This window comes from Symphalangus syndactylus, chromosome 9, assembly GCF_028878055.3.
Source record: "Symphalangus syndactylus isolate Jambi chromosome 9, NHGRI_mSymSyn1-v2.1_pri, whole genome shotgun sequence".
In the NCBI taxonomy this organism is placed as follows: Eukaryota; Metazoa; Chordata; class Mammalia; order Primates; family Hylobatidae; genus Symphalangus; species Symphalangus syndactylus.
This window is the reverse complement of record NC_072431.2, coordinates 99,359,610-99,386,127: the sequence shown is the minus strand read 5'-3', so window position 1 is coordinate 99,386,127 and position 26,518 is coordinate 99,359,610. Positions and strand designations below refer to the sequence as shown.

Below are 26,518 nucleotides of genomic sequence, written 5' to 3'. Positions count from 1 at the left end.
GGGATCCAGGAAAGTACTTGTTTCCTTCAAGACGCTGCTCCTCACTGGTCCTGGGACCTCCACCCTAAAGAGAACCTAGGATGGTGCTGTGCAGAGTGGCCTTCAGAGTGGTAGCCAGGAGACAGATGCACTGAAGGGAGGCACCCATGGTAGCAGGCAGCTTAATGGGGGTGAAAAATAGAGCCCAGAGAGGTGGCCGTGGGGAGTGAAAGCAAGCTTGCAGCCTGACTTGCATTGTTTGCAAAATCCTTGGCATGTTTTAAAGGTGTTTATTGAGGAGAGGAGGGGGTTTGGAGACATAGTTAGTCATTTTGTCCCTCGTTCCAAACCCCCAAATGCTAATGGGATTTGAGCCAATACCAAGTTGGCTCTGTCATATGATGCCCACAGAGGCTGAGGCCAGAGGTGGTGGTCATTGGCCAACCACACTGGGGGCCAGAGCCAGCTCTGGGGCAGATCCCAGGTCTGTTATCTCAGACAAGGAGTGCCCTTTCTCCCACAGTGCTCTTGAGACCAGAAGGGAGGGACAGAGGATGCCTGTACCTGGGAATTGGCATCCCCAGGCCACACAGCCCCTAGGCTCTGTTCCTTCTGCAGTCTGCCTGTCCAGGATGAGACCAGCCAGCATCTCCTCTTTGCAGGGCTGCAGGTTTTCATCAGCCCAGAAACCTTCCCTGCATGTAAGCAGGGTTGGTCGGTGTGGTCCTCCAGGGGGGTCCCCACACTCTAGTGGAGGAGGAAGAGGAGGCCTGTAGTGGCCATGGCAGGGGCAGCAGAGAGCAGACTTGGAGGGAGGAGGGAAAGGCCTGCTCATTGCTATTCTGACCTGGTCTCAGAGGCCTGCGCAGGGCACCAAATGCCTTGAACCAGTCCTCTCTACCTTCACTAGAGGGGAGAGGCCAAGAGGAGCGAAGCACATCAGGGCTGGGCCCAGGCTTCCCCATCCTTAGAGCAGGAGGAGCTTCTTGTCTGGGCCTGTCAGCTGCTCTGAGACTCAAAAGGCATCAAGCCTGAGGAAAGGGTGGTGTCTGCAGGGACCCTCATGCTGAGGAACTTATTCACTGTCTGACATAGGGTATCATTTCTGTCCAAACTTGTGTCTTCCTGAAGTCTGGTCATTCTAAAACTTGAATATCAGATCTTCTGTTAAAACACAGATTGCTGGGGCCACCCACAGAGTTTCTGATTCAGTAGATTTGGATGAGGCCTGAGCATCTGCATTTCCAGCAAGTTCCCAGGTGGTGTTGCCAGTCTGTGGTCCATATCTTGAGAATCACTGACTTCCAAAGGGGAGGGTGGCATCTTTAGTCCTATGCCACCCCCAGCACTCAGCTCACAGTGGGATCCTCATTTTATGGAACAGAAACATTGGCTGTAAAGTAAGTTTCGGTAAATTGAATTGTTTTTACCCTTAGATTGCATGCTAAAATGGGGACCTTGTTCTAACAATACCCGGGCATCCTCAGGTGGCTTCTCAAAGGGAGGACCATGGCTTTGTCTGAGTCTCTTTGGTGCCCTGCTTTATGGAGTTTTGAACACTGTGGAACTGGACAAAATCATCACCATGACAACCCAGGATTAGCTCCTTATTTTGTTCCAGACAAAAGCTAATAGCTTGTGCGTTCTCTTTCAGTCGTTCTGCCTGAGTGGATCCCTTTCCTCCTGCTCTCACACTTCGCTGCCACTCCTGGGCACTTTATAATGTCTTAGGTGGAAGCAGCTAGGGAGAGTGTACGCAGCACTCCCCGACCCACCCCGGGGCCTGAATTCCTCTCCCCATGTCCCCCAGTGGGGGCCTATACACAGATGAAGCCACGAGGCTTGGAGTGCTGTCAGGAGTGGAGAGGTCTCACAGAGAACAGGATCTGTTCTCATTTTCAACCTCTGGAGGAGGAAGGGGAGGACGGGAACTTGGCCTTGGCTGCACTTGGCCATCTCCTCCCTGAAACATGTTTTCCTGGCTGCTGTGTCCCTTGCCTGTCCTGGTTTTCTTCCTCAGTCTTCTTTGCCAAGACCTCTTCTAAATGCTGGCATTTCTGTTGGGGCCAGGCCTATTCTCTCCTGTTTTCTTCCCTGATCTCTGCTCTCTCACTAGACAAACCATCCATGTCCATGGCCTAAATAGCATCCCTGTGCTGCCTACTCCCTGCCCTTTTCTCCAGTTGCTACTTCTCTAGATTTCAGACTTTTTTCCAGCTGCCTGCTTCGACAGCTGTCTCCTCTTGGCTCTTAGCACCTTCTCAAACTGAACGTACCCCAGACTAAGCTCTCGCTTTCCAACTTGCCTAATTCCCCCAGCATCTGCTTCTCACCTGGCCCTTTCCACTGTGGTAAATAATCCATCCATCCATCCATCCATCCATCCATCCATCCATCCATCCATCCATCCACCCACCCATCAATCTACTTGTTCATCCAGACACTGAAGCCAGAAACCTGGGAGACATCCTTGGTACCTCTCTCCCCTGCACTGAGTTAGTCAGGATGGCCTCGACTCCGCAGCAGTAACAAATCAATCTTAAAATCTCAGAGACTTAGCACAGTAACATTTCTTGCGTGCATGTATCATAGGCCAGTGTGGTCAGCAAAGGTAGGAGGTGGAGCTCGACTTCACCGTCATTCGGGGATCCAGGTTTCTTCCATCTTGGAACACTGCTACCCTTAAAATGTGGCCTTCAGTGGTGGTCCAGAGAAGGAAGAGAGGCAGGCTGTGGAAGCTTGTGAGGAACATTTTAGAGGCGGATTCTGCACTTCCACCCTCTCACCATTGGCGTGCCCTCAGTCATGTGATGTGGGTGAGCACTAACAGTCTTTTGCACACTTGCCAGCCAGGTCCAGCCATTGTGTCGCCAAGCCCTGTCAGCTCTGCTCCCAACTGTGTCCCACACAGGACTCCTCTCCAACTCTGCTGCCATCGCTCCAAATCAAGCTCTTTCATCTCACCCCTAGACTATAGCCATGTCCTAACAGGCTTCCCCATGTCTGCATCTCTGCTATTGGACTATATGATCTTCCCCACACAACCGAATCCAAGTGTGACTCCTTGTCTTAAAGCCTCTCTGTGGTAGGTCGTATAATGCCCCCACCCTGCCCTGAGAGGCCCACGTCATCCTAATCCCTGAAACCTGTGAATATGTTACTTTACATGGCAAAAAGAACTTTGCAGAGGGAATTAAGGATCTTGAACTGAGAATTTTATCCTGGGTTATTTGGGTGGACACAAAATAATCACATGGGTCCTTATAAGTGAAAGATGGAAGCAGGAGAATCAGAGAAGAAGAGAGACTTGAGGATGCAAAGCTGCTGGTTTCAAAGAGGGAGGAAGGGGCCATGAGCCCAGGAATATGGGTGGCCTCTTAAATCTGGAAAAGGCAAGGAAATGGATTCTCCCCTAGGACCTCCAAATGAAATGCAACCCTGCTGACACCTTAATTTTAGCCCAGTGAGACCCATTTCAGACTTCTGACCTGCAGGAATATAAGATGATAAGTTGTGCCATTTTAAGACAGTAAGTTTGCTTACAAACTTACAGCAGCAGTAGAGAATGAATACACCATCCAGTGTCATCTCTAAACATTGAGCATAAAAATCTAAAATTATTAACACAACCCACTGGACTATGAGCTCTGTGAAGGCAGAGACTGGGCCCTTTCTGTTTACTCTTGTATTGCTCCGCATTGTCTGACTCGGTATGTCTTGAATAAATGAGTAATTAAGAGAGAGAGGGAGAAGAAAGTGGGAAGAAAAAAAGATTAAAGGAGGAGGGGGAGAAGAATGAGAAAAGGCATCTTGAAATCTTCCAGTCTCAACAAAATTTAGCTTTGTTGAGACTGGAGTGTGGAACATATGGGTCTGTAGAAGCTGGACATACTGTGTGTGAGTGGAAGGAAAATCAGTTGCTGTTTTTAGTTAGAAAAACCCAAGGCTGTCTCAGGAGCCCAACTCCCATCCTCCCAAGCTCCAGGGAAAGGGGCCTGGGAGGATTCAGCTCCAATCCGCTGAGGCCAGAGCAATTTCCATTCAAAAGAGGAGAGGAGGTTGGAGCCTGCTGGGTGCTCCCATCTGCGCTGGGCTGGGAGGTGGTAACTGCAAGAGAAATGGGCACCAGGGCATTCTGGGGAGCCCCAGGGAGGCAGCTGTGAGTCTCTTGAGACCCCAGCAATGCAGGCTAGAGGGCTGGATGGAGGCCTTCGAGCTCTCGATAGGGTCAGGGACATTGTCTTCGGGTCCCGGGGTCCTGAGGTCTCATTCTAGGTTTCCCACCTGCCCTGGTACTATACAAATTGTCTTTAGGACTCTAGAGGGGGCAGGCTGGGGATATAAGGGGTACCAGGAGGGCTTTGAGAGCTGTGGCAGATGCATCCTGAGAGCTCCCAGGCCCCGGCCTGGGGTGGGGCACCTTAGCAGATGCCCTTTAGGCAGCTGTAGCTGCCCCAGCCATCCTCTGGGCACCAGTAGGTCCTCGGTGAATCTCTGTTCCAGATTTGAGCTCTGGTCACTCAAAGCTGGGAGTTCACAGAGACACTCAGTTGTCCCTGTGCACATAGGAAATGTGAATCATGGTGGAGGGGAGGGGGCGGTGACTGGCCTGAGTCACAAGTGAGCCTGTGGCGGAAGGAGATCAGAACTCAAGTTTTAGGGCTTCTGGTGCTAATGCTGAGTAGAGACCTGCCGTTTCCCCTCACTCTGCCCTCAAACATCAATTTCACAGCTTTGTCTTTCTCTCCACCACTGGCCCTGGTGCATAGATGGTCCCTGGCACGAGGCAGGCACTCAGTAAATAGTAGTTAAGAGAATGCATCCCCTGTCCTGCTGCCAACATGAGAGCCCCCTTCTCCCCTTGTGCCACCCGCCCGACTTCTGCAGCCCTCCTTGCCCTCAACGCTCATGACCCTGCTCATTCTCTCTAAAGTGGCCCTGTGACCTCGGCAGTGTCAGCTGGCAGCAGCAGCTGGCTGTGCCTGGGCCTAATGTTCTTCATTAAGGGAACATCTGTTGGCTGGGGCTCTTGGGGCATGGGCCAGACGCAGCCACGCTCCACGGCCATTCCACGGTCAACAAGGGCTGCTGTAGCCAAAGATGTGCTATTGGGTCTCTTTCAAGGACATGATGTCACAGCCAAGCACATGCTGGCTAGATGTGCTCTGCTAACAGTTACACAAGAATTATCGATGACTGGCCTGTTGCTACTAGACCTGATACCCAGCTTCCCTCATCTGGCCTTTAATGTCTTTGCCTTCTTGGGTTATTCTTCTCAGAGCTTTCTATGGTACATCTGGCTCCGGAACTCTGTCTTTCCATGAGCAGGATGCTATGGGCCAATGTGACTCGGTGCGAACTCCAAAATAGCCGGGTGTGAATTCTGAGAGACAGGATTTTCTCTGTCTAAAAGCTGTGGATACTTTCTGGTCCAAATAGCACTCAAGCGTCACGGACCTCAACAGAGACTGTGAGCTCATGGCACCTGCTCCAGGCCCCTCCTCTTCCCAGCACCTTCCCAGGGGTCCTCTGGACCTGTCAGCAGCCCTGCCCCAGGCCATCTCCCCTTGCAGGTCCCCACTTTACCTCCCTGCCTATGGAGGCCTCTCGGGGCAATGGTTCCCAGGGACACCTAACTGGGGTAATGAAATTAATGATTCTGTCAGCAGTGAACAGGCATTGAATGAGCCTGGCTCTGTTCTGAGAGCTTTGCACATATGAACTCATTAATCCTCACAGCAGCCCTCTAAGGTGGGTGCTGTCGGTCACCTGCTGTCCCTGACATGGCACAGAAGCCCTCTCCATAGCCTTCCTTTATAATCCCCTAAGAGCTGCAGGCCTCTTTCCTGCAACTCTCCTCTGCTGCCTGGCGCTCCACACTCCTGCCTCCCCACCATCCTCTGCCACTCTCTCCTGCTCGCATCACTACCTGCGCTTCCTCTGCCCACTCCATAAATATGGGGTCTCCAGGGTTCCTTCCTCCATGCTCTTCTCACTTTATGTCCCTTCTCAAAGTGAGCTGTCTTATCCCATGGCCTCAACCACTACCCACAGGCTGGAAGGAAAAGTGAGTGGCAGGGCTGTAGGTAGGGTCATAAGTACCATGTTAAGGATTGAGGGTGCTAAGAGCCCAGAAAGCGTGGGATTGTTGATGGGGGGCTTGTGACATGGCCAGATATTCATTTTGAAAAGCTTGTGCTCATAGCTGTGTGGGGTTTGTGTACCTGTGGTCTCAGTGAGGGGTCCTGAGCCTCTTCACTGAGTAGGGTGAAGGGATAGAATGGTGCATGGATTTCACAAGGTTTCAAGGTAAAACCAGCGAGGGCTTGATCAGGAGCACTAAAGGGAAGGAGCTGAAGTGGGGTGACTCCCAGGTTTCCAGCTAGGGCTGGAACAGGCAATCAGGTTTGGGCAGGAGATGCTGCACTGAGTCTTGGACTGCTGTGTTTGAATCATCTTTGGTTCTTCAAGGTGGGGGTGTCCAGCAGGCAACTAGCTGTGGGCTCTACCCTCACAGAGTAGATAGGACAGAGTTCTCCACGTGAAATTCTGTAACATCCATGAGCAGGGTGAGCTCATCCAAGGTGGGCAGGGTAGGTGGCGGCGGGATCCAGTAAGGGCTGAAATTGTTCCTTGGATTTGGCAGCGAAGAGGTCGCTGGTGACCTTGGTGAGAGGTGTTTCAGCATTGTGGGAGGACAGAGCCAGAGAATCAGGGATGGAGCAGGAAGAGGTGGTGTCAGGCAGTGCGGGCAACTCTACAGAGGCTGGCAGGGCTGGGAGGAGAGGCGGGCACATGGGGAGAGGGGCCAGAGGAGCCACTGGGCCCCCTAGACCTGAAAATCTGGTCATAAAGCTTGACAGTTTCCTCTTCCTCGCAGCTCATATCCAATGAGGCACCAAATCTTGGGGATTCCTCAACACCTATCAATTCGTCTGTCCCTTCCTCTCCATCAGTCTAGAGATGCTGTGGGGGCCTCTGCAGCAGTCCCAGCCTCCACCTCTTCTGGTTCCGGGTTCTTTCACAATTCTTGCTTGGTGTGTGCAGGCTTCTGCCTGGCTGGCTTTCCCCTCTTCTCCAGCTGATGAATTTGTGTCCCCTGCTGGGCCTGCCTTGGGGGTAGGTGGGGGGAGTGGAGCAGCCTTAGACCAGCCTGTTCCTGCCCCTCCCCCTAGGGCGGGTTGGGGGCCCTGCTGAGGGGGTGGATCTGAAGTGGGACCCCTCAGTGGTGGCTGAGGAGGTGCTAGGGTGGGCATGTGGGAGAGGCTGCTGCAGAGACCCCTGCATCTCAGCATCTCATTCCTAGGGATCCAGCCCTGGCCTGCTGTGTCTCCCCTCCCCACAATCCTGTGATGTTGTGCAGCTGTGGGGCTGTGGGGCTTCGGGGGTGTGGGGCAGTGTAAAAACAGGTGAGGGCTCCCTCCTTCCCGACCCAGGAGCTCCTGAAGTGCCTTGTGTCTCCATTCCTGTTTGAGGGATATTCCCGGTACATGGCTGAGCCCTCCCTCAGACTGTAGGCCATGCCTTCCCTCTCCTAAACCACTCCCGGCCCCCTGCAAGGGACTGGCTTGTAAGCCGTGGAGCACACCTCAATGTGTGTATATATAAGTGTGGGTGTGTGTGTGTACATGTGTGATGTGTGTGTGGTGTGTGTGGGTGTGGTGCATGTGTGCACATTCATGTGTGATGTGTGTGTGGTATGTGCTTACATGTGTATGGTGTGTGTGATGTGAGTGGTGTGTGTATGTGTCTGGTGTGTGTGTGGTATGTATGTGATGTGTGTGTATATGTGTGATTGTGGTGTGTGTGGTGCATGTGTGTGGTGTGTGTAGGATGTGTGTGTGTAGTGTACGTGGTGTATGTGGTGTGTGTGTGATCTGTTTGTGGTGTGTGTAATGTGTGTGTGGTGCATGTGTGATGTGTGTGTGTTGTGTGTGTGTGATGTGTGTGGTGTGCGAATGTGTGTGTATAGTGTGTATGATATATGTGTGTGGTGTGTGTGATGTGTGTGTGGTGTGTGTGTAGTGTGTAGGATATATGTGTGTGTTGTGTGTGATGTGTGTGTGGTGTGTGTGTATGGGTGTGTGTGGCTGGCCCCTCTTACCATGGCTGTCTTATCCACAGGCTGTCCTGGGATGTGGGACAACATCACGTGTTGGAAGCCTGCCCATGTGGGTGAGATGGTCCTGGTCAGCTGCCCTGAGCTCTTCCGAATCTTCAACCCAGACCAAGGTGGGTTTAGCCCAGTCTCTTTAGGCCACACTGGCCTAGCCTGCTCCCCAAACTCAGCCCCAGGCAAGCACCAAGGGCAGGGCGGCTACCCTGTGGGCAGACAGTCCCTGCTCCTGAGCTCACATGTGGTGTGGGGGATGAAACCACAGACACGTGCACACACGGGGACAGAGGTACACGTGGGAACCATCGTTGTGGATGAGAGCAAGGCTGTGCCCTCACGCGTGGGATCCATGCCGGCTGTCACTCACCCTCCAGCCCAGGCCCCTGTCTGTCAGCTGGGTATGTGGCCCGGTGGCCCCCTCCCAGGGTGCTTCTGTGAGGGTAATGTGAAGCGATGCTGTGGACACCACTTAGCACAGGACTTGGCGCGTTTTGAATGTGCAGTAGTAAATGTTAGCTGGGATTATTGTCACCATCCTCCCACAGCCACAGATCCTCAGCGCCCAGTGGGAGGCATGGAGAGAGACGCGCATGTAGACACCCCCCTCAGGCAGAATGAGACGCATGGGGAAGGCAGCTGGACACAAGACACCCACGTCCACATTCAGAGCCACTTAGACGCAGGCACAAGGCCCGATGGGGCTGGCGCACACTCACGTTTGCTCAGCAGAGCATTTTCTGGGCCCTAGCTGCCCTCAGGCAGTTACACAGGCTCAAGTTGGGAGGAGCTGGGCCTTGGGCTACCTGGGGAGAGGGTGCCACACACGGGGAGCAGTGCCACAGTGCTGTCGGTGACTTGTGGATGTGGGCTTGGAGGCGCGGGTGTGCGATGGCCCCTCCCTGAGAGGGAAGGCTGGGTGGGTGCAGTGTCCTGCAGACCTGGGTTTGGGGCATATCTGTGTTTGAGGTCTCTGGGGGCCACTGAAGTGCTGTGGAGAGATCCAGGGGCCACCAAAACGATAGAGGAGCCCATGAGGTGGGCAGAGTGGCTGAGCTTTGTGCACAGGTGGGATGTAGGGTGAGGGCAGGGGAGAGAAGGCGATGCTCTTTCCACAGGCAGAAGCCGCGGTAGCCCTATCTCCATTGCAGGGGGTGTCTGAGGGGAAGGGGTAGCTGTAGATGGCTTCTTTGGATATGGGTCCCTTGGGCTTTTCCAGAAGGGTTCCTGCCTTTCGGCTGGGACCTGTGAACTCCTCCACGGGCCTTCTACCCCATCCCTGTGAGTGTCACAGGAGGCAGGGTGGCCAGCTGGAGGCACTGAGTTGGGGCTGGGCAGGGAGAGCTGGCGGGGCTGGCTGCAGCCGGGTGACCTAATGAGCCACCTCCTGGCCATCAAGCCATGGGCGACGGCTCCCGAGGGTATCAGAGGGGTCTGAGTTGCGTGTGGCCATGCGACCTGGCCTTAGCGTTCTTCTTTTCCAGCCTAAGGCTTAGGCTGATGTCCTAGAAGGGGCGAGTTTCCAGGCTCCACTCCAGCACTGAGTCCTGCCTGCTGCAGTCCCCTGTCCTCTCTGAGAGGCAAAAGGCAAATTTGCTAATTTGCTGTCAAACCTCGAATTCCAATAACTTACTCTGCCCTGGGCGGGGGGGGGGTGCTTGCAGGAGGTGGCAGAGAAAACAGTGGCCTGTGTTGGGGGTCCCAGGTCCCCCCGTCTCTGGCTCCCACTCCAAGGTTTGTCTAAGATGCACTGCACTCTGCAGCAACACCTCCACCTCCAGACCACCGGCCGGCCCAGGAGGAGGGTGGCATTGAACTCTCCCATCTGAGGGCTTGGGGATTGGGTGTGACCTGAGCAGGCCACAGTGAATTTTGAAAGAGGATACAGGCAACGGAAGTGCTGGAGTGAGAGATACAGTGGGACTGGAGGGCAGTCAGGCATGGTGGCAGCCAGTGAGTGATTCAGCCTGATTTCCAATTCATTCCTGTAGAAGCCAACTTAATCACTTCCTCCATTCATGTATTTCTTTCGTTCTGTCATTTATTTAAAGTTTGTTTATTGAACATCTACTCTGGGTCAGATTCCATGCCAGACTCCTTCTTCTCAACAACGAAAGGCAAAATGAATCAATGGTAAAATAAGATTTTCTTAAGACACACTTTCCTCCACACTCCCTCCTTCCTCTGGCAGTGGCACAATGAAGGTGTTATTTACACCTGATTCTTAATGGTTCATTAAGGCAGGGCCTTTTGGCACCTCTGTTCACAAAACTTGATTGGTGAGACTTGCCTTTGTACTTTGCAGGGAGAGAATGGGATTCCTCTGTTTCTTCTCAGTTCCCAGGTAGCCTGTTGTGATGACTGTGGCTATGTAGGATGTTGGAGAGATTGGAGATGTGGGAGCACGGATCTCCCTCCTCCTCTCAAATGCCTCTGCTTGTTTCTGTTCTGGAGGTCTCCAGTGTCCCCAGCTTATAGTCCTGATGGCTTCTGGGTCCCCCAGAGCCCCTCTTTAATGTTTGGGGTTGGGAAGGAGGAGGAAGTGATCAGCAAGACCCAAGGAGAGCAGCCCCTGACTTTTCTCACCCCGCTGCTCACCTCTGACGTTTCTCTCTCTCTCTTTCTCTCTGTTTCAGTCTGGGAGACCGAAACCATTGGTAAGAGGAACCTTGGTGAGGACAGACCGCTGTCTTTCTGTCCATCCAGCAGGAGCCCAGCCTCAGGAGATCCCAGGCTCTGGCTGCTGGGATTGGGGTGGGGGTGGAGTAAGAGGCTCACTGGGTATCAGGTTCTTTCCTCCTTCCTTCCTCCCCTCTCCCCGACCTTGGCCATTCTGGAGGTTGGAGGGCACAGGAAGATACACAACACAAGCACGACCTCAGGTCCCTCACAGGCTTGTTTGGAAGGATGGGACTCATCAATGGAGGGGCTAAGAAACAAGCTCACACATGAGTGTAGGTGCATGTATGTGCATATGCACAGACCTGAACATGTGCATCAGTCCGTGCAGATATTGACATCCCTGACAGCTAAGAAGCCGGAATGCACAGTGAGCAAGAGAACAGAAGAGCAAATGACGCAGCATGCAGGCAGAATAGCGAAGAAGTCAGGGGAGGCTTGCAGGAAGAGGTGGCATGTCAGCTGGACCTTGGGAAAGGAGTTTTGAGAAGGGGGATGGGGTGGAAATGGGGTCTCATTGCTAGCAGGGAGTTTGGCATAAGAAAAGGGTGGAAGTGGGAATAAAGAGTAGGGAGAGAAGAAAAAATTGTCTGAAGATGAAGTCTTCTGGATCCCCTTTGATGAAGAGCAGTTTTGGAGCCTGAGGTGGAGGGTTGAGCACCAAAAAGGAAACCCCAAGCCCTGGGCCTACGTTGCTGTTGTTTGCCCTTTTTTTGAAAAGGCCCAACCATCCCTTTTCATTTTCTCCCATTCCTCTCCATTCTGGAGGCCCTCCCATCCTCCTGGCAGTGCCCATTTCCATTACCTGTGGTGGTGGAGAACTCAGTCCTGGACCATCCTGAACATCACAGAAACGCAAAGCAAGTGAGAGTGGTGTTAGAAGATGTAGTGTGTGAGAAAGGTGCACGGCTGCTGTGTGTGATGTTGCCTCTTGGCCAGGACTCCATCCCCTACTTCCTGTAGACCGGGGTAGCCTGAACCTTCCAGGGTAGAGAGTAAACAGTAGCTAACTGTAAGCCAGGCATTTTGATACATGCCTATGTCTGTATTTTTCAGGAGAGTCTGATTTTGGTGACAGTAACTCCTTAGATCTCTCAGGTAAGGGGTTAGGCTGGGGTCGACCATGGACTGGCTGGAGGGAGGGCATCTGCTGACGTGTGAGCTTTGAGAACCCCATCCCAGGCTGGGCTCTGCTCCTCTGTGGCTGTGTGATCTTTGGCAGGTGACTTTTTTTCTCTGATAAAGGTACAGATTATCTTCATGGAAAAGCGCACAGACAGAACATCGTGTGTAGAATTTCAGGGGAGCCACAGATGTCTTAGAGTCCCTTTGTGGACTTCAAATAAAGAACTCCTGGATTGGATGATCCTTGACAGTTTCTGAATTCTAACATGTAGAACAGTGGCTCTCAAACTTTAACCGTGCATCACAGCTACCTTGTGCGCTTGTTAAACGCAGGTTCCTGGCAGTCTCTAATTTATTCCGCCTGGGGTGGGGCCTGAGAATGTGCTTGTCTCGCCAGTCTCCCAGGTGATGCTGATGGGCTGATCCGGGACCAGCACCCCTTCAGGATCCCGGCACCCCTTTGGGAACGCTGCCCGAAAGTTTCGTGTTCCTGTGCAGTTACTGGGGCAAATCAGCCTAGTGAAGTAGGCACAATCGCTGCGGGGTTTTGACAATCTCAAGAGCACTCCATCTTCCGGAGATTTCTATCAGAACAATACAGTGGCAAATTCACAGAACAGTTCTGAACAAAGGGGTTTATACTTCTCTGAGCCCACACTGTGTTATAAAAAGGAAAAAAAGAAAGAAGGAAAATAAAAGAAAGGAAACCGCTTTTCCTTCTAGAACACTGTTTTCAAAAAAATTGTTTTTCAAAGCAGCTTCCCTTTCCTCTTCCCACCACCCTGATGTGAGCAAAGCAGAGAGGAAATGAGGCCCAGGGAGGGGAAGGAACTTGGCCACGGTGATGATTTCCCTGGGACATTCAGACTTTCTGAAAGAAGTGTTCAGAGGGACTTAAAAGGAGGTTGCCTGAGACAGATTTGCTGGAAGAAGGGACAGTTTGGCATCAGCTGTGGGACAGAAGTGAGCTCCTTTGCTCTCCCTGGGCTTGCCAAACTTCCCCCTTAGCCTGTGCCGTAGAACTCAGAGCTGGAGGAGGGCTGGAGCCCAGTCTCCCTACTGTGGACAGAACTCTCCTTTCTGGCAGAGTTACCCACATCCCGGGAAGTTCATTTCTGACTTTCTTGGCTAAAGAGAACTGGCCTTAGATCTTCTAATGCAGGAAGCGAGGGACACAGATTGGAAAAGTAGGAGGATCTCTTCTCTTGGCCTCTGCCTCCCACAGAGGCTGACCTGCTGCCCTCCTTGCCTCTTTCCTGAGCTCCCTGGAGGTGGCCTTGGCTGCAGAGGGGAGGTTTCTGTCCAGCAATATGGGTACTGGAGCCCCTTTTCTGCAGGTGTCTCTTGTTTTATACAATGTCTTGGTCTTTGAATGCTGTGAAGGGAAGAACCAACCACAGGTGTCCTGATAGACCGGGTACACTCCCAGTGTCAGGCTGAGGCCATGCTCAGGTGCTGGCCTGGAGGAAAAGGGAGCTGCTTGCTCACCCCTCTGCCCTGGACATGAGTGGCCCACCATTATAAACCATCAGATGAAGGGAGAATGAAAAAGCAATCATGAAAGACTAACACGGCCCCGGGCAGGGCAAAAACCAGCCTGGACTCTACTATGCAGCCAGCAAATGACTCATTTGATGGCCATGACTGATCCCACCCCCTCGAGTGTCCCACTGAATGGCCTTAAAGTCAACCAAAAGCAAATTAAAGTACATTAGTGACAGGAAACAGCCCTCCCAAACTCTGAAGGACAACACTTTAAAAGAAACCCAAATATGTATCTTCGTAAGATCCGGCCCTACGTTATTGGAAATCTGGACCTTGTTAATGAAGCAAGCCCTGTGTCCCCTTGATGTGAGGTGTTGCAGCTGCTGTGAGGCTCAGAGCTCCAAGGGAAAGCATCACATCAAGCCATGTTCCCAAGATGTGCCAAGGACCCCACACACACCCTGCAGTCTCCAGAGGGGATTCCTGAAAGTGCCCAGATCTCCTGACAGAGAATCCCTAAGGGCAGGCCTAGAATCTGCATTTGTGATCAGTCTCCTAGGTGGTTCTGCACACTGACATTTGAGAAGTGCTGATCCAGGTCCCAGGGAGGACTCAGGCCCATCCCTGAGGAGCATTTGGAAATGTTCGAGAGGGGAGGGATGCAGGGATGCTGGATTCAGCTGGTGCAGTCTCACCATCTTTGGTTGAGATGAGCTTGCTCTTTGTCTCTCCATCCCTCTGATCAGCAATCACTGATTTCTGAAATCTTTCCCCATGCTTCCCAGTTGGTCATGGGGGTTTCCAGGAATTCCCACTGAACACGTAATTTTTGCATAAGAATTTCAGGGCCCTCTTAATCATTTCTGGGCCTTGCTGAGTTTTCTTTTTGCTGCAGACATGGGAGTGGTGAGCCGGAACTGCACGGAGGATGGCTGGTCGGAGCCCTTCCCTCATTACTTTGATGCCTGTGGGTTTGATGAATATGAATCTGAGACTGGGGACCAGGTGAGTGTCTGCACCCTGCTCCCCAGAGGTGGTGAGGGTAGGGCTGAGGAAATTTAGGTCAGTAGGCAGCATTCATGAGCACCTGCTGGGGCTGAGAAGCAACTGGGATGCTGCCTACTCCTCCCCACCAGCACCTGGCTGCTCTTCCAGGATACTGGAATTAATGCCACTGGGTTAATGCCAGGCCCAGCAAGGGGCTTCTTGGACCTTTGTGCAGGCCAAGGCTGTGTCTGTTCTGATTGGACAGCGCTCTTGCCTTCAACAACATATATTGAGCATCTGCAGAATGCTGACACTGTGCAAAGGGGAGTAAGAGGCTTGGCCAGGGGTGGGAGGTGGTGGAGATGACATCAGCAGAAGAGAGGAAGGAGGAGCTAGGCCTGGAGGTGGGCAGGCCCTGGCCTGGGAGACTAGGTGCAGGCCCGAGGCAGCCTGGCTGTGGGCAGGTCTCACATGAAGTCCTGCATGTCCTGTGCTCTGCTTCAGGATTATTACTACCTGTCAGTGAAGGCCCTCTACACGGTTGGCTACAGCACATCTCTCGTCACCCTCACCACTGCCATGGTCATCCTGTGTCGCTTCCGGTGAGACCCTCAGCAACATTCAAGCAAGCACCAGAGCTGGCCAAGGCCTCAGAGGCCTCGGTCCATCTCTCCCTTCCCCCCTTGATGTCAGCCCTAGAAGACCCCTTGGAAGGCATTTCCCCCACCCCAAGGATAACAGATGGGAAATTTCACTCCAGAGAGGGCAACTGACTTGTCCAGGGCTATGCAGCCAGGCAGAGCCTGGGCAGGAGATCTGCATTCCTTGCTTTTGTCTTCCTGGTTTAGATAGGCAGAGGCCACAGGAGGGAGAAGTCTGGCCATGTGGGGTGGTGGAGCTGGGTTATAGCGGCCTGGAAGTGAGTGAGGATTTAGAGAGGTGGCAGGAAGGAGGGTGGCCTGGGTAGGAGACCTGCTGAGATAAAGCCACAGAGTTGGCCCACCACAGATGCCCACATGGAGGGTGTGAAATGCTGTGGGGTCCAAGGCTTCTTTCTCCCCTGGCCCACTCATGTAGGAAGCTGCACTGCACACGCAACTTCATCCACATGAACCTGTTTGTGTCGTTCATGCTGAGGGCGATCTCCGTCTTCATCAAAGACTGGATTCTGTATGCGGAGCAGGACAGCAACCACTGCTTCATCTCCACTGTGAGTGAGCCGAGCAGGCCCATTAGGGCTCTGCCGGGAAGGCCCCGCACCATCCCCTCGGTTCCCCAGGATGCATATTACCTGCCTGACACCCTGCAGGTCAAGTGTGTTCCTGCAGGTGAAGGCATTGCCCCACCACCCCTGGTTTATGTGAAAACTCAGGAATTAAGTTACGAGTAGCTGATGAGCCAATGTACGACATCACTTCCAGCCAAAATGCTTCCTGGCCTGGGTGTTGCATTTGGCAAGGCAGAGGAGGAAGGTCAGGTGGGAACACCAAGTCCCACTTGACTAAAGAGGAAACTGATGCTGAGAGAGGGCTTACCCAGCCCCTGGTCATTTAACTAGCCTGGGATGGAGTCCAGGTGCTGATTGGCTTTGGGTCTTTCCAGACACCTCCCCAGGTCTCACTTCTGGAGGAGGTAGCATGTGGAGAAGCTGGTCTTTGAGGAGGGAGGTTAGGAAGAAGAGTGTAAAGTCCAGGGCCTTGACCAGGAGGACATGCTTGGGGAGCCTCTATGAGTAGAGATTTCTGGAAGCCAGGAATATGTATCCCCCTATCTGAAATGTGTCCAAATCCTCATTATACCAAGGAGCCTCCTGCAGGGTCCTCTGGCTGCTTCTCTCCCTCCTCCCCTCCTCTGTGGGAGACAGGGAAGGAGCAGGAAAGTGAAGGAGGATGAGCTGGTGGCAGGGAGGCTCTGTGTCTGCCACCTGTCTTTGACCTGTGTGTGCAGTTTTTCCTCCATGGGCAGCTTTGACTCAGAATCATGGGATGCTGCAATTTTCAACTCTTTGATCCAGGAATATTGACTCTCTTAGATCCTTGGGATGTTTGAGCCTGAGCATGCCAGAGCCAACGGGCCCTAGGATTCTCCCCTGCGCCTGTTCCTCACCCTGGTGCTTCTCCCTGCAGGTGGAATGTAAGGCTGTCATGGTTTTCTTCCACTACTGTGTTGTGTCCAACTACTTCTGGCTGTTCATCGAGGGCCTGTACCTCTTCACTCTGCTGGTGGAGACCTTCTTTCCTGAAAGGAGATACTTCTACTGGTACACCATTATTGGCTGGGGTAGGTTCCTGGCTATGGCTTGGACAGGCTCAGGTCCCGTGGTCAGGTGTGTCCAGGTGTGTCTTTGGTTCCGCCTTCAGGAAGTGTCAGGTGAGGAGGGGCCACTGCCCTGCCTGAGTCTAATGGCCTAGGCTCTGTCTTGGACTCTTTCTCACTCTTCTTGCCTGTGAAAAGTTCACTATCTCAGGGAGGAGTTATATGCAGGAGTCCTCTGAGAGACAAGACGCCCTTGGTCTGAGGGAGATACAGACCCTCAGGAGGCCTGGGTGTGAGGGACAGTTAGAATTCCCAGGAATTCCAAGTCTCATGGGGGAGCAATAGCCTCTTGGAGCCCCAGGTCTGTGGTGGACATTGGACATGTTGGTTTTCCTGTTCTCATGGACCTCTTTTTCTTGTTCTCCCAGGGACCCCAACTGTGTGCGTGACGGTGTGGGCTATGCTGAGACTCTACTTTGATGACACAGGGTTAGTACATGCTCGAGAGTCAGGGCCACGGCACAGAGTAGATGCTTACAGATGGGTTCTCAGTAGCTGCCCCGACTTCACATGAACTGTCCCCAACAAACCATTCAATGCCAGGCCCACACTGAAGCCCAGCACTGGGCACCACCTGAGCCCTGGCCCCATACAGGTGACCCACCCAGCTGCGTCTCAGCCAGCAACCCAGCAAGAGAATGTGCTAGGTCTCTGAGTCCTTGTCTACTTCTGCACTCAGCTGAGTGTCTGTTTTCCTTTTAGGGAGGGGAGGAAGCATGTTGAGGGGGAGGTCACATCCTAAGAGCTGTAGGTCTTATGGGAAAAAATGGTCCTTTCCCAGGAGCTCACTGGTGATCCTGACTTCTGGGCTTCATGCCCTGCCTTGATAGGTGAGCGGAGGTAAAGATAGAGGCTCAGAAGGAGGGGATTTTTCAGAGCCAGGACCAGGCTGGAGTCTGCAGCCCGCTGGAGAGCTCTTCTTCCAGCCAGCCCCTCCTCAGAGAGCTGCGGTGGTGAAAGTGTCGGGCACCCAGCTAGGCGGGGCAGCGTCCTGCAGGCTTCTATGCTGCCGACTCACAGACACGATCTTGCTTCTCTCCATCTTTCAGCTGCTGGGATATGAATGACAGCACAGCTCTGTGGTGGGTGATCAAAGGCCCTGTGGTTGGCTCTATCATGGTGAGTGTCCTTGGGAAGAAGAGGAAGGGAAGAGACAGGGTCTTGGGCAGAAAGGCACGCGAGGAAGAGAAATGAAAGAGTCCCCACACAACCTGAGTTCCTCCTCCATCATGGCTGCATTATAATCTGTAACAGGGATGCACAAACTTTAGCTATTCCCCTAGCACTGGAGATTTATATTGTCCCATTTTTTTCCTTATTACAAAAAATAGAAATAGTTTTGTGCATAATTTTGAGCATGTGGAAATATTTCTTTAGAATAAATCCTTAGAAGTGGAATTGCTGGGTTGAAAGGGGTGCACATTTAAAATTTCAGATCCCAAATTGCTTTGCAAAAACCCTTTAACAATTTATTCCTCCTCAGGAAGAGTGGCTCATTTCCCTATTTCATTGTCTACACTTAATCAATAATTTAATTTTTTGCGTAGGCTTATGGAGGATAATGCTGGCTTATAATTTTAATGTACATTTCTCCATCTCGCTAGTGTGACCGAGCACTTGTTTCCAGACATTAACTGGCAATTTGTTTTTATTGTGGATATTCCTGTTTACTTTTCTTGTTCAGTTTTCTATCAGATTTTATTAGTTACAGTTTAAAGGATAGTTAACACTTCCTATGTTGTGTATGTTGTAAATATATTTCCATTTCTGCATAGCATTTATACAATCAAATGGTCAAGATTTCTCTTAGTGAGTTCCAGGCCTTATTTCTGGTTGATGGAGGCCTTTCCCAACCCAAGATATAAAAATATTATTCTTGTTTTGTAACACTTTTGTGGATGTAAAACAAAGTCTACACTTTTTGTGGACTATTACATATGTATCTTCAATCCAGCTGAAATTTTATTGTTTTGTCTGGTCTGAAATGATATTCAATTTTATCTAATTTTCAATGGATGGACATTCTACCCTCTCAATCCTTTTTATTGAATCCTTTCTCCATTATGTTGAAATGTCATTTTATTATAAACACTCAATATACTGGTCTTTGGTTCCAGACTTTCTATTCTATGTTACTAATGTATTGTCCATTCCCATGGCAGATGCACCATTATGCTAGTTACTGTAACCTTGTAGCATGTTCTGGTATGCAGATTTTCCCTTCATTATTCTTTTGTTTTCTTCAAATTTTCCTTACACGTTTACTGCTTCTGGTGTACTTTTGAATATCCTTGTCAAGTTGCACCAAAAAAGTCTAGTTAAGATTTGTGTAGGAATTGCATTGCATTTACAGACTAATTTGGAGGAGAATTTATTTTCTTAAAAGATTGAGTCATCCTCTCCAAGAATGCGGCATGATTCTCCATGTATTCAGTCTTTCTTATAGAGTCATTTTGGTTAAGTTTTTTAGTTTTCTTCCTTGTTCTTGTTATGTTTACCTCTAAGATGTTTTCCAGTTTGGGCTTTAAGTGGGTCTAGGAATCATTCTTTCATTGTATTTTCTAATGGGCTATTGCTGGTGTACAGGAAAGCTATTGTTTTTTATGTATTGTGTCTTTTCTTAGTTATGTTTCTGAATTCTCTTATTGGTTTTTATCCCTTTTCACTTGGTTCTCATGGATTTTCTAGGTGGAAAATTATATAATCTTCAAATGAAAATAAATTTTGCTCTTTCTTTCCAGTGTTTACATCTCTTGGCCCTTGTTTTTGTAGGGATGATGTTTGCTCTAGTTTTGGCAGTTACCCTTCATTGAATTGGGAAAATTTTTCTTCTTGGTTTGTTTCAGTGTTTTTTTTTTTTTTTTAATCAGGAATGGATATTGAATTGTATCAATGTGTTTTGGAGGCATTCATTCAAGTAATGATTTATTTAGTGATGGATGTTTATAGTATTCCAGTTTTTCTTCGTTATGAACTGTGCTACAATGAATATATTTGTGCCTATCTTGAGCATACGTGAATATGTCTTTAGAATAAATCTCAAGAGTGGAATTTCTGGGACAAAGGGTATGTACATTTAACATTTTCATGCAGATCAGATTGCTCTCAATGAGCAAGGTACAAGAGCGCTCATTTCCTGTGTCTTCGTTGATGTTTCTGTTGCTGAATTATGCTTGCTGGTCTTATGGGGGATAATGGAAGCTTGTTGTTTTAATCTGTTATTGTAACAAATATTAGATTTTTGGGGGTGCATTTCTGGGGTAAAACCTTTATTAACATGATTTGTTTATTCTTTTACTGTATTGCTAAATTTTGTTTTTTAATATTTTGTTTAAAGTTTTTGGCATTGTTCATAAAATTCTATGGTCTTAGGTACGTGTGTGTGTATCTGTGTGTTTTCTCTCCTTATTCTGTTTTTATAGCAAAATTTTGTTAGCCTCATAGGTAATCCTAAAGGTTTTATTTTTTTTATTTGCCTTGAAACAATTAAGCAATATGTAAATTACATCTTTCTTAATGTTATTCTGGAACTGGTCTATAAAATTATCTGGACCTGGTACCTTTTAATGTGTACACCTTTAACTACTTTTTAACTTCTTCTGAGGTTATCGCTCTACTTAGATTTTCTATTTCTTCTTACGTTGATTTTGTTAATATTTATTTTCCCATTTTGTTCAATTTTCTCTCATCATTTAAAATATTGTGTATGTCTACTGTCTTGCCATCTTTCTTATTCCTAAATTTGTTTAATTATATTTTCTCCGTTTTCATTGACTAACACATACAGTTAGCAGTACTACTAAGTACCAGGTATTGATTTTTTCCTTTTTTAAAAAATAATTGCAACTTTTATTTTAGATCCAGGGAATACATGTGCAGGTTTGTTACATAGGTGTATCACACGATGCTGAAGTTATGGGTACAATTGATCCCATCACCCAGGTAGTGAGCATAGTACCCAATAGTTAGTTTTTCAACCCTTTGCCCCCGATCCTCCCTCCCTGTCTAGTAATTCCCAGTGTCCATTGTTGCCGTCTTTATGTCCATGAGTACCCAATGTTCAGCTCCCACTTCTAAGTGAGAACATGTGGTATTTGGTTTTTCTGTTTCTGTGTTAATTCACTTAGGATAACGGCCTCCAGCTGCATCCATGTTGCTGTAAAGGATGTGGCTACATTCTTTTTATGGCTGTGTAGTAGTCCATGGTGTATAGGTGCCACATTTTCTTTATCCAATCCACTATCGATGGGCACCTAGGTGGGTCCCATGTCTTTGCTACTGTGAATAGTGCTGTGATGAACATACCAATGCATGTGTCTTTTTTGTAGAATGATATATTTTCCTTTGGGCATATACTCAGTAACCGGATTGCTGGGTCTAATGTTGGTTCTGTTTTAAGTTCTTTGAGAAATCTCCAAACTGCTTTCCATGGTGGCTGAATTAATTTACATTCCCACCAACAGTGTTTCCATGTTCCCTTTTCTCTGCCGCCTCCCTAGCATCTGTTGTCTTTTGACTTTTTAGTAATAGCCATTCTGACTGGTGTGAGATGGTATCTCATTGTGGTTTTGATTCTCATTTCTCTGATGATTAGTGCTGTGGAGCATTTTTTCATGTTTGCTGGCTGCTTGTACATCTTTTGAGAAGTATCCATTTATATCTTTTGCCCAATTTTTAATAAGATTATTTGTCTTTTGCTTTTGAATTGAGTTCCTTATAGATGCTGGATATTAGACCTTTGTTGGATGCATAGTTTGCAAATATATTCTCCCATTCTGTAGGTTGTCTGTTTGCTCTGTTGACAGTTTCTTTTGCTGTGAAGTTCTTTAGTTTAATTAGGTCCCACTTGTCAGTTTTTGGTTTTGTTGCAATTGCTTTTGAGGAGATAGACATAAATTATTTCCCAAGGCCTATGTCCAGAATGGTGGTTCCTAGGTTTTCTTCTAGGACTTTTGTAGTTTGAGATCTTACCTTTAAGTTTTTAATTCATCTTTAGTTAAATTTTGAATATGGTGTAAGGAAGGGGTGCAGTTTCACTCTTCTGCATATGGTGAACCAGCAATCCCAGCATCATTTACTGAATAGGGAGTCCTTTCCCCGTTGCTTATTTTTGTAAACTTCAGACATTGATCAAACTGGGCATGTAGCAGAGAACAAAATTGACAGAATCCTGCCCTCATGGAACAGGCTTTGTCATTCAATTCATCTGTAAAAACCAACAAACAAGATAAAAGCAAAAATAAAACTTTATTTTTATTGATCAGTTCTCCTATTTTTTCTGATTTCTTTCTGATAATTTTTTATAATTATTAATTTATTTCTTATATAAATTACGTTTGTGGTAATCTTTCCCTAGCTTTTGATTTGAATGCTTAAGTGTTCTTCAGTATTTATTATTTTTTTAATCAGTTAGTTTTTGGCTCTTCGTTTTTTTCCTGCAAGGGCTGCTCTGGCTACGCCTGAAGGATATTGATGTGCAGTCCTGTGTAGTCCTGTCATTGTGCCTTGTTTCTATTTCTTTGCTCCCCTTCTTCCTCTTTTGTGACTGTTCACATAGCTTCCTACTTTGTTTAGGAAGCTTTTGTCCCCAGTCTTTATCTGAAGGCAATGCTACTATTGCCACTCCCAGGCAGCCCTTTAATTAGCAATGCTTATGGCTGTCCATTCTGGTTACCCATATTTGATGACTCTGAACTTGGAATTTCTCTAGAGAACAACTCTCACTTCTGCAATAGCCTTACTTTATCTCTTTTAGGCTGCAGTTTTCCCATCACCCTGATTCTGTTTTCTCTTTCTATTTTAGAAATGGCTTATTTTTCTTACTTACTCATGACGTCCTTTCCTATTTCCCATACTTCCATGGAATTCTTTTTCTTCTATCTCTTCCTTCATTTTAATGATACTGTGGGAGGCTGGAGAGATAAATGCGAATTATCACACCGCCATCTTGGACTAGAAGTGTTGATGGGATCTTGACTAGGTGGGGGGAGGGTCCTGCTGGGGGAATAATAGCTTATGCTGAGGCAGAGGTATAGAAAGTCTTTGCCCAGAATCATGTCCATCTGCTTTTTTTTTTTTGCTCCTCAGGTTAACTTTGTGCTTTTTATTGGCATTATCGTCATCCTTGTGCAGAAACTTCAGTCTCCAGACATGGGAGGCAATGAGTCCAGCATCTACTTGTAAGTACCATTGTGTGGATGCCACAGCCATTTCTGACAGCCAAGTGGGCCCTGCATTCAGGTCACAGGCAGAAGAAGGCCTGGGCTTTGCTGATATGGTGACCTAGCATCAGCATTTGCAGATCTTCTTCTGATTAAAGAGCCTTTAATATAGTTGTGCTTCCAGCATGCAGTAAACCCAGGAGCTCCTCAGCTGCATGGCCATCATATGGATGGGCAGGAAGAGAGAGAGAGAAAGAGAGAGAGCCTGACAGAGAGACCGACTAGGAAAGTCAAAATGGAAAACATCAGATTTCCTAAGGGAGGTAGGGTCCTGGTTGGTGGTTGGTTAGAAGTTGAGTTTCCTTTGCAGTTCCTGGTTCTGTGGGAAGCTCATGAATACTATTGAATACACTGTTGCCTGATATTCCCACCCCTAGCCCAGACTGTGGAAGTTGCCCAGTTCCCACCAGCGAGTCAGGTGGACACATTCTCACTGGTCTGGGTGTTGGAAGGCTGGTACTTTCTTTCCTCCACTGGCCCTCAGGGCAACTCTACCTCTGCATGTGGTCCTGTTTCTTCAACTCCTTCCTTTCTGATGAACATCTAATTGGTTGGGGATTATTGGGTTAGAGGGCAGCCTCTTACCACAGAGCATAGGGCTTTCTCCACTTCCATGGCCACTTGATTTCCAGGAAGTATTTCTGTAGTCATGTCCCTAACAGCCTATCTTTGCCTGCCCTTTCCCATTTCTCTCTCCACCCTGTCTCATTCTGAAATCAGACAGAGCAGCTTCCACCTCCCATCTCTGGCCTTCTGAATGAGAGCATGACCAGCTGGGTGTGTGGGGTATGAGGACATTTCTGATGCTGGGGAGGAAGGTTGGTTGTCACCTGTGATTGGCTGGAGGGGTGGATGGGCACACTCTGGCTCTGAGGGCAGTCCCTGGGGTCCCTCTGTTTGTAAGGCAAAAGCCCTATGTGTGGCTTCCTCCACTCCTTCAGAAGAAAGCGGATGAGGAGGAGCTGAGGTATCTTCACTGGGTGCCTCATTGGGTCCATGGTCCTGCCTTCATCAGAGACCCCAACCTGGGGTCACAGCATCTACTGGCTCCCCAGTAGATGACAAGTGGGACAGTGAGAGATCCCAGTACAGGTTTCCCCCAGGGTCCCCTTAATCAGCCATTCTCCTAGCGGGAGAGGCAGGAACTGCTCAGAGACCAAATCCCAGATCCTTCCCTAAGGCTCCTTGAGGCTTCCTCAGGGGGGTGGAGCTTATTCTTGGACTGTCAATCTGTTCAGCCCAGGACCTCCCCATGTGGAAACGCTTTCACAGGGGTGGGGGGACTAGCACAGGGCCTGGAGTGTTCAGCCAGGTTTTTTCTACCTATACAATGATTACATTACATTGGAAAAAGTGCTTTTTTTCCTATCCATTTACTGTTTTTTCTTTCATGTTTTTGCAAGTTTTTACCAATTCTTGCTTATATGTGTATATTATGTAGTAGAAAATTATCAATATAAATCATAAAGTCTTAGAGGCCCTGCACTGTCAGGTGGGGGGCCAGCCCTTTGCTGTTACATAACCTGCCCTAGAGATATTGTTCCTGCCTTCATCTCAAGGATTCACAAAATAGGGCCCCACTGCTCGCCTCCTCTCCTGTCTAGTGTTGGACATTGCCCTCGTGTCTGGCCTCAGTTTCTCCTGCTTGGGCGTGGATCAGGTCACACACTGTTCTGGTCGTGGATCAGGTCACACACAGTTGTCTCCCGTATTTGAAGCTGGCAGGGAGCTAAGTCAACCTCATCTCTCATTTGAGCTCTAGTGGTCTTGATTTCCTCCCCTTCCTGGTAGGATTTGTTCTTCTACTGAGGGCCCCCCAACCTCTTCTCTGGGGGGTCCTGTCAGCTTTCCCTACTAAATAGGATACTCTACTGAACCCTGAACATACTTTGCCAACTCAGACATTCTGCTTTGGGCAGCAAGAACCCCCAGGGCCTGGTGGGAAAGAAGTGTGAGCCAAGGTTTCAGGTTCTCCACAGACCAGGAGCCTTGAGTCTTGTAAGGTCTTCCTAATGCATAGATGAGAGCTACCTGTACTTAGCACATGGTTTGTACATTTAAGTACTGTATTAATCTGGGACGTTAAAAAATCCAGCTAGTTGGTTTGCTTCTGGCATAAAAAAAAAAAAAAATCCCTTTGCAATCTCAGCAAATCCTTTTTTTTTAGAGAAAGCCAAACCTCTGCTAGTCTTGAGTGCCCATGATTAAAAACTCAGATGGATGAAGTCTGTGAGCCAAGTGGGAGTGCCCACACAGGACAGGGGATCAGCTTGATCCCATTCAGTCCAGCAGCATGACTGAGTGACAGGGTCAAGGAGACCCTGTTGGCCCATGTGAGTAGTAATCCAATTGACCACGCTGCTAAGAACCGTAGAGCACTTGGAAATACTCGCTACCACACCCATGCACATTTAACACCTGCAAACATCCAGTGAATATGGTGGAATAGGTAAGCCACTGTCAAATAGAATCACCATGTTACAGCTGAGGGAACTAGTTATCAGTGCAGTGACATGAATCCAGGAGGAAGGAGGATGCCATGGCTATGGTGCAGGCAGGCCTTTCACCCCAAGCTTGACAGCACCATCATCGCTGTCCTCAAGGAATGTACAGATGAAAAGATAGCATTAAACAAGTGTACAAAATTAGGCTTCCTGGAAGAATAGGCCCCTGGTGGGTTCCAGCCTGTGTGAAAGCTCCCTCAGCCCAGAGTGCTTGGCAGAGCTGGCTTTGAGCTGGGAGGTGTCTGCACTGGGAGGAGGGAAGAATGTCAGGCACAGGGGAGGTGAGAGGGCAGGGAATGGGGGGAGAGGGAGATTCCCAGGCTGTGCCGGAGTCCCCTGGGGTACCAGAGTTATGTGTGGGGCCGAGAAGCCCCTTCAGATCTGCGCACAACAGCTCTCCGGTTTTTTCCTCTTATTTCCAGAACAAATTTAAGCCCGCGAGTCCCCAAGAAAGCCCGAGAGGACCCCCTGCCTGTGCCCTCAGACCAGCATTCACTCCCTTTCCTGTAGGTTGGTTCCAGCTGCTCAGGTGATAAGGGTTTGTCCTCCATAGACCAAGATGGTGTTCCTGGCCCAGCCTCAGAAGCACCTGTTGGGGTCTGGGGCCTCTGCACGGGGACGGTGGCACTGAGCCACTTGTTGTCTCTGACCTGATGCTCCTGGTAGGATGAGTGGCTGGGGACAGGACTTGGGCAGTGGGCCTCAGGGGCTGGGTCAGGGCTCAGCATGTGCTCAGGGTCGACTTGGTCTGGGGCAGGGGTGAGGGGGGTTAGGGCTTAGCCCTCAGCTGGGGTTGGCACTAAGCCTCGGGTAGGATAGGGTTAACTGGAGTTGACCTCTGTGAGCAGGTAACTGGTTCAGAAAGGGAAGAGGTGAGGCTTCCAGGGTAGACATTAACTGTTCGGGGAGAGCATCAGCCCCCTGACTTGAAGTGAACCAGCTTCATTCCAGGGGCCTCCTCCCTGGAAGATAAGCATTGGAAGCTGCAGCTTGGGTGGAGGAGGGAAAACCCATTTGTACTCCCATGGGGTCTCCTTGGGGAAGATGCACACATCTCTGGAGATGGCTGTGCCGGGGCCAGGCAGAAGTGCAGCCGGGCAGCTTTCAGT

The 26,518-nt window shown here is 49.4% G+C and overlaps 1 protein-coding gene across 5 annotated transcripts in view; it reads left to right on the top strand.

Annotated features, from left to right (window-relative positions):
- Positions 1 to 26,518, top strand: part of ADCYAP1R1 (ADCYAP receptor type I) — a 59,348-nt gene that overhangs the window by 17,750 nt on the left and 15,080 nt on the right. For 3 of the 5 annotated variants that reach the window (XM_055293506.2, XM_055293507.2, XM_055293505.2), the window contains exons 4-13: positions 8,104 to 8,211; positions 10,729 to 10,749; positions 11,828 to 11,869; positions 14,277 to 14,386; positions 14,873 to 14,970; positions 15,446 to 15,578; positions 16,495 to 16,648; positions 17,053 to 17,113; positions 17,734 to 17,803; positions 22,772 to 22,863. In XM_055293506.2, the coding sequence (XP_055149481.1) occupies positions 8,104 to 8,211; positions 10,729 to 10,749; positions 11,828 to 11,869; positions 14,277 to 14,386; positions 14,873 to 14,970; positions 15,446 to 15,578; positions 16,495 to 16,648; positions 17,053 to 17,113; positions 17,734 to 17,803; positions 22,772 to 22,863 (889 nt within the window). Of the gene's footprint in view, positions 1 to 8,103; positions 8,212 to 10,728; positions 10,750 to 11,827; positions 11,870 to 14,276; positions 14,387 to 14,872; positions 14,971 to 15,445; positions 15,579 to 16,494; positions 16,649 to 17,052; positions 17,114 to 17,733; positions 17,804 to 22,771; positions 22,864 to 25,831; positions 25,916 to 26,518 lie in introns of all 5 variants that reach the window. The other 2 variants (XM_063609700.1, XM_055293508.2) reach the window with 2 other exon arrangements.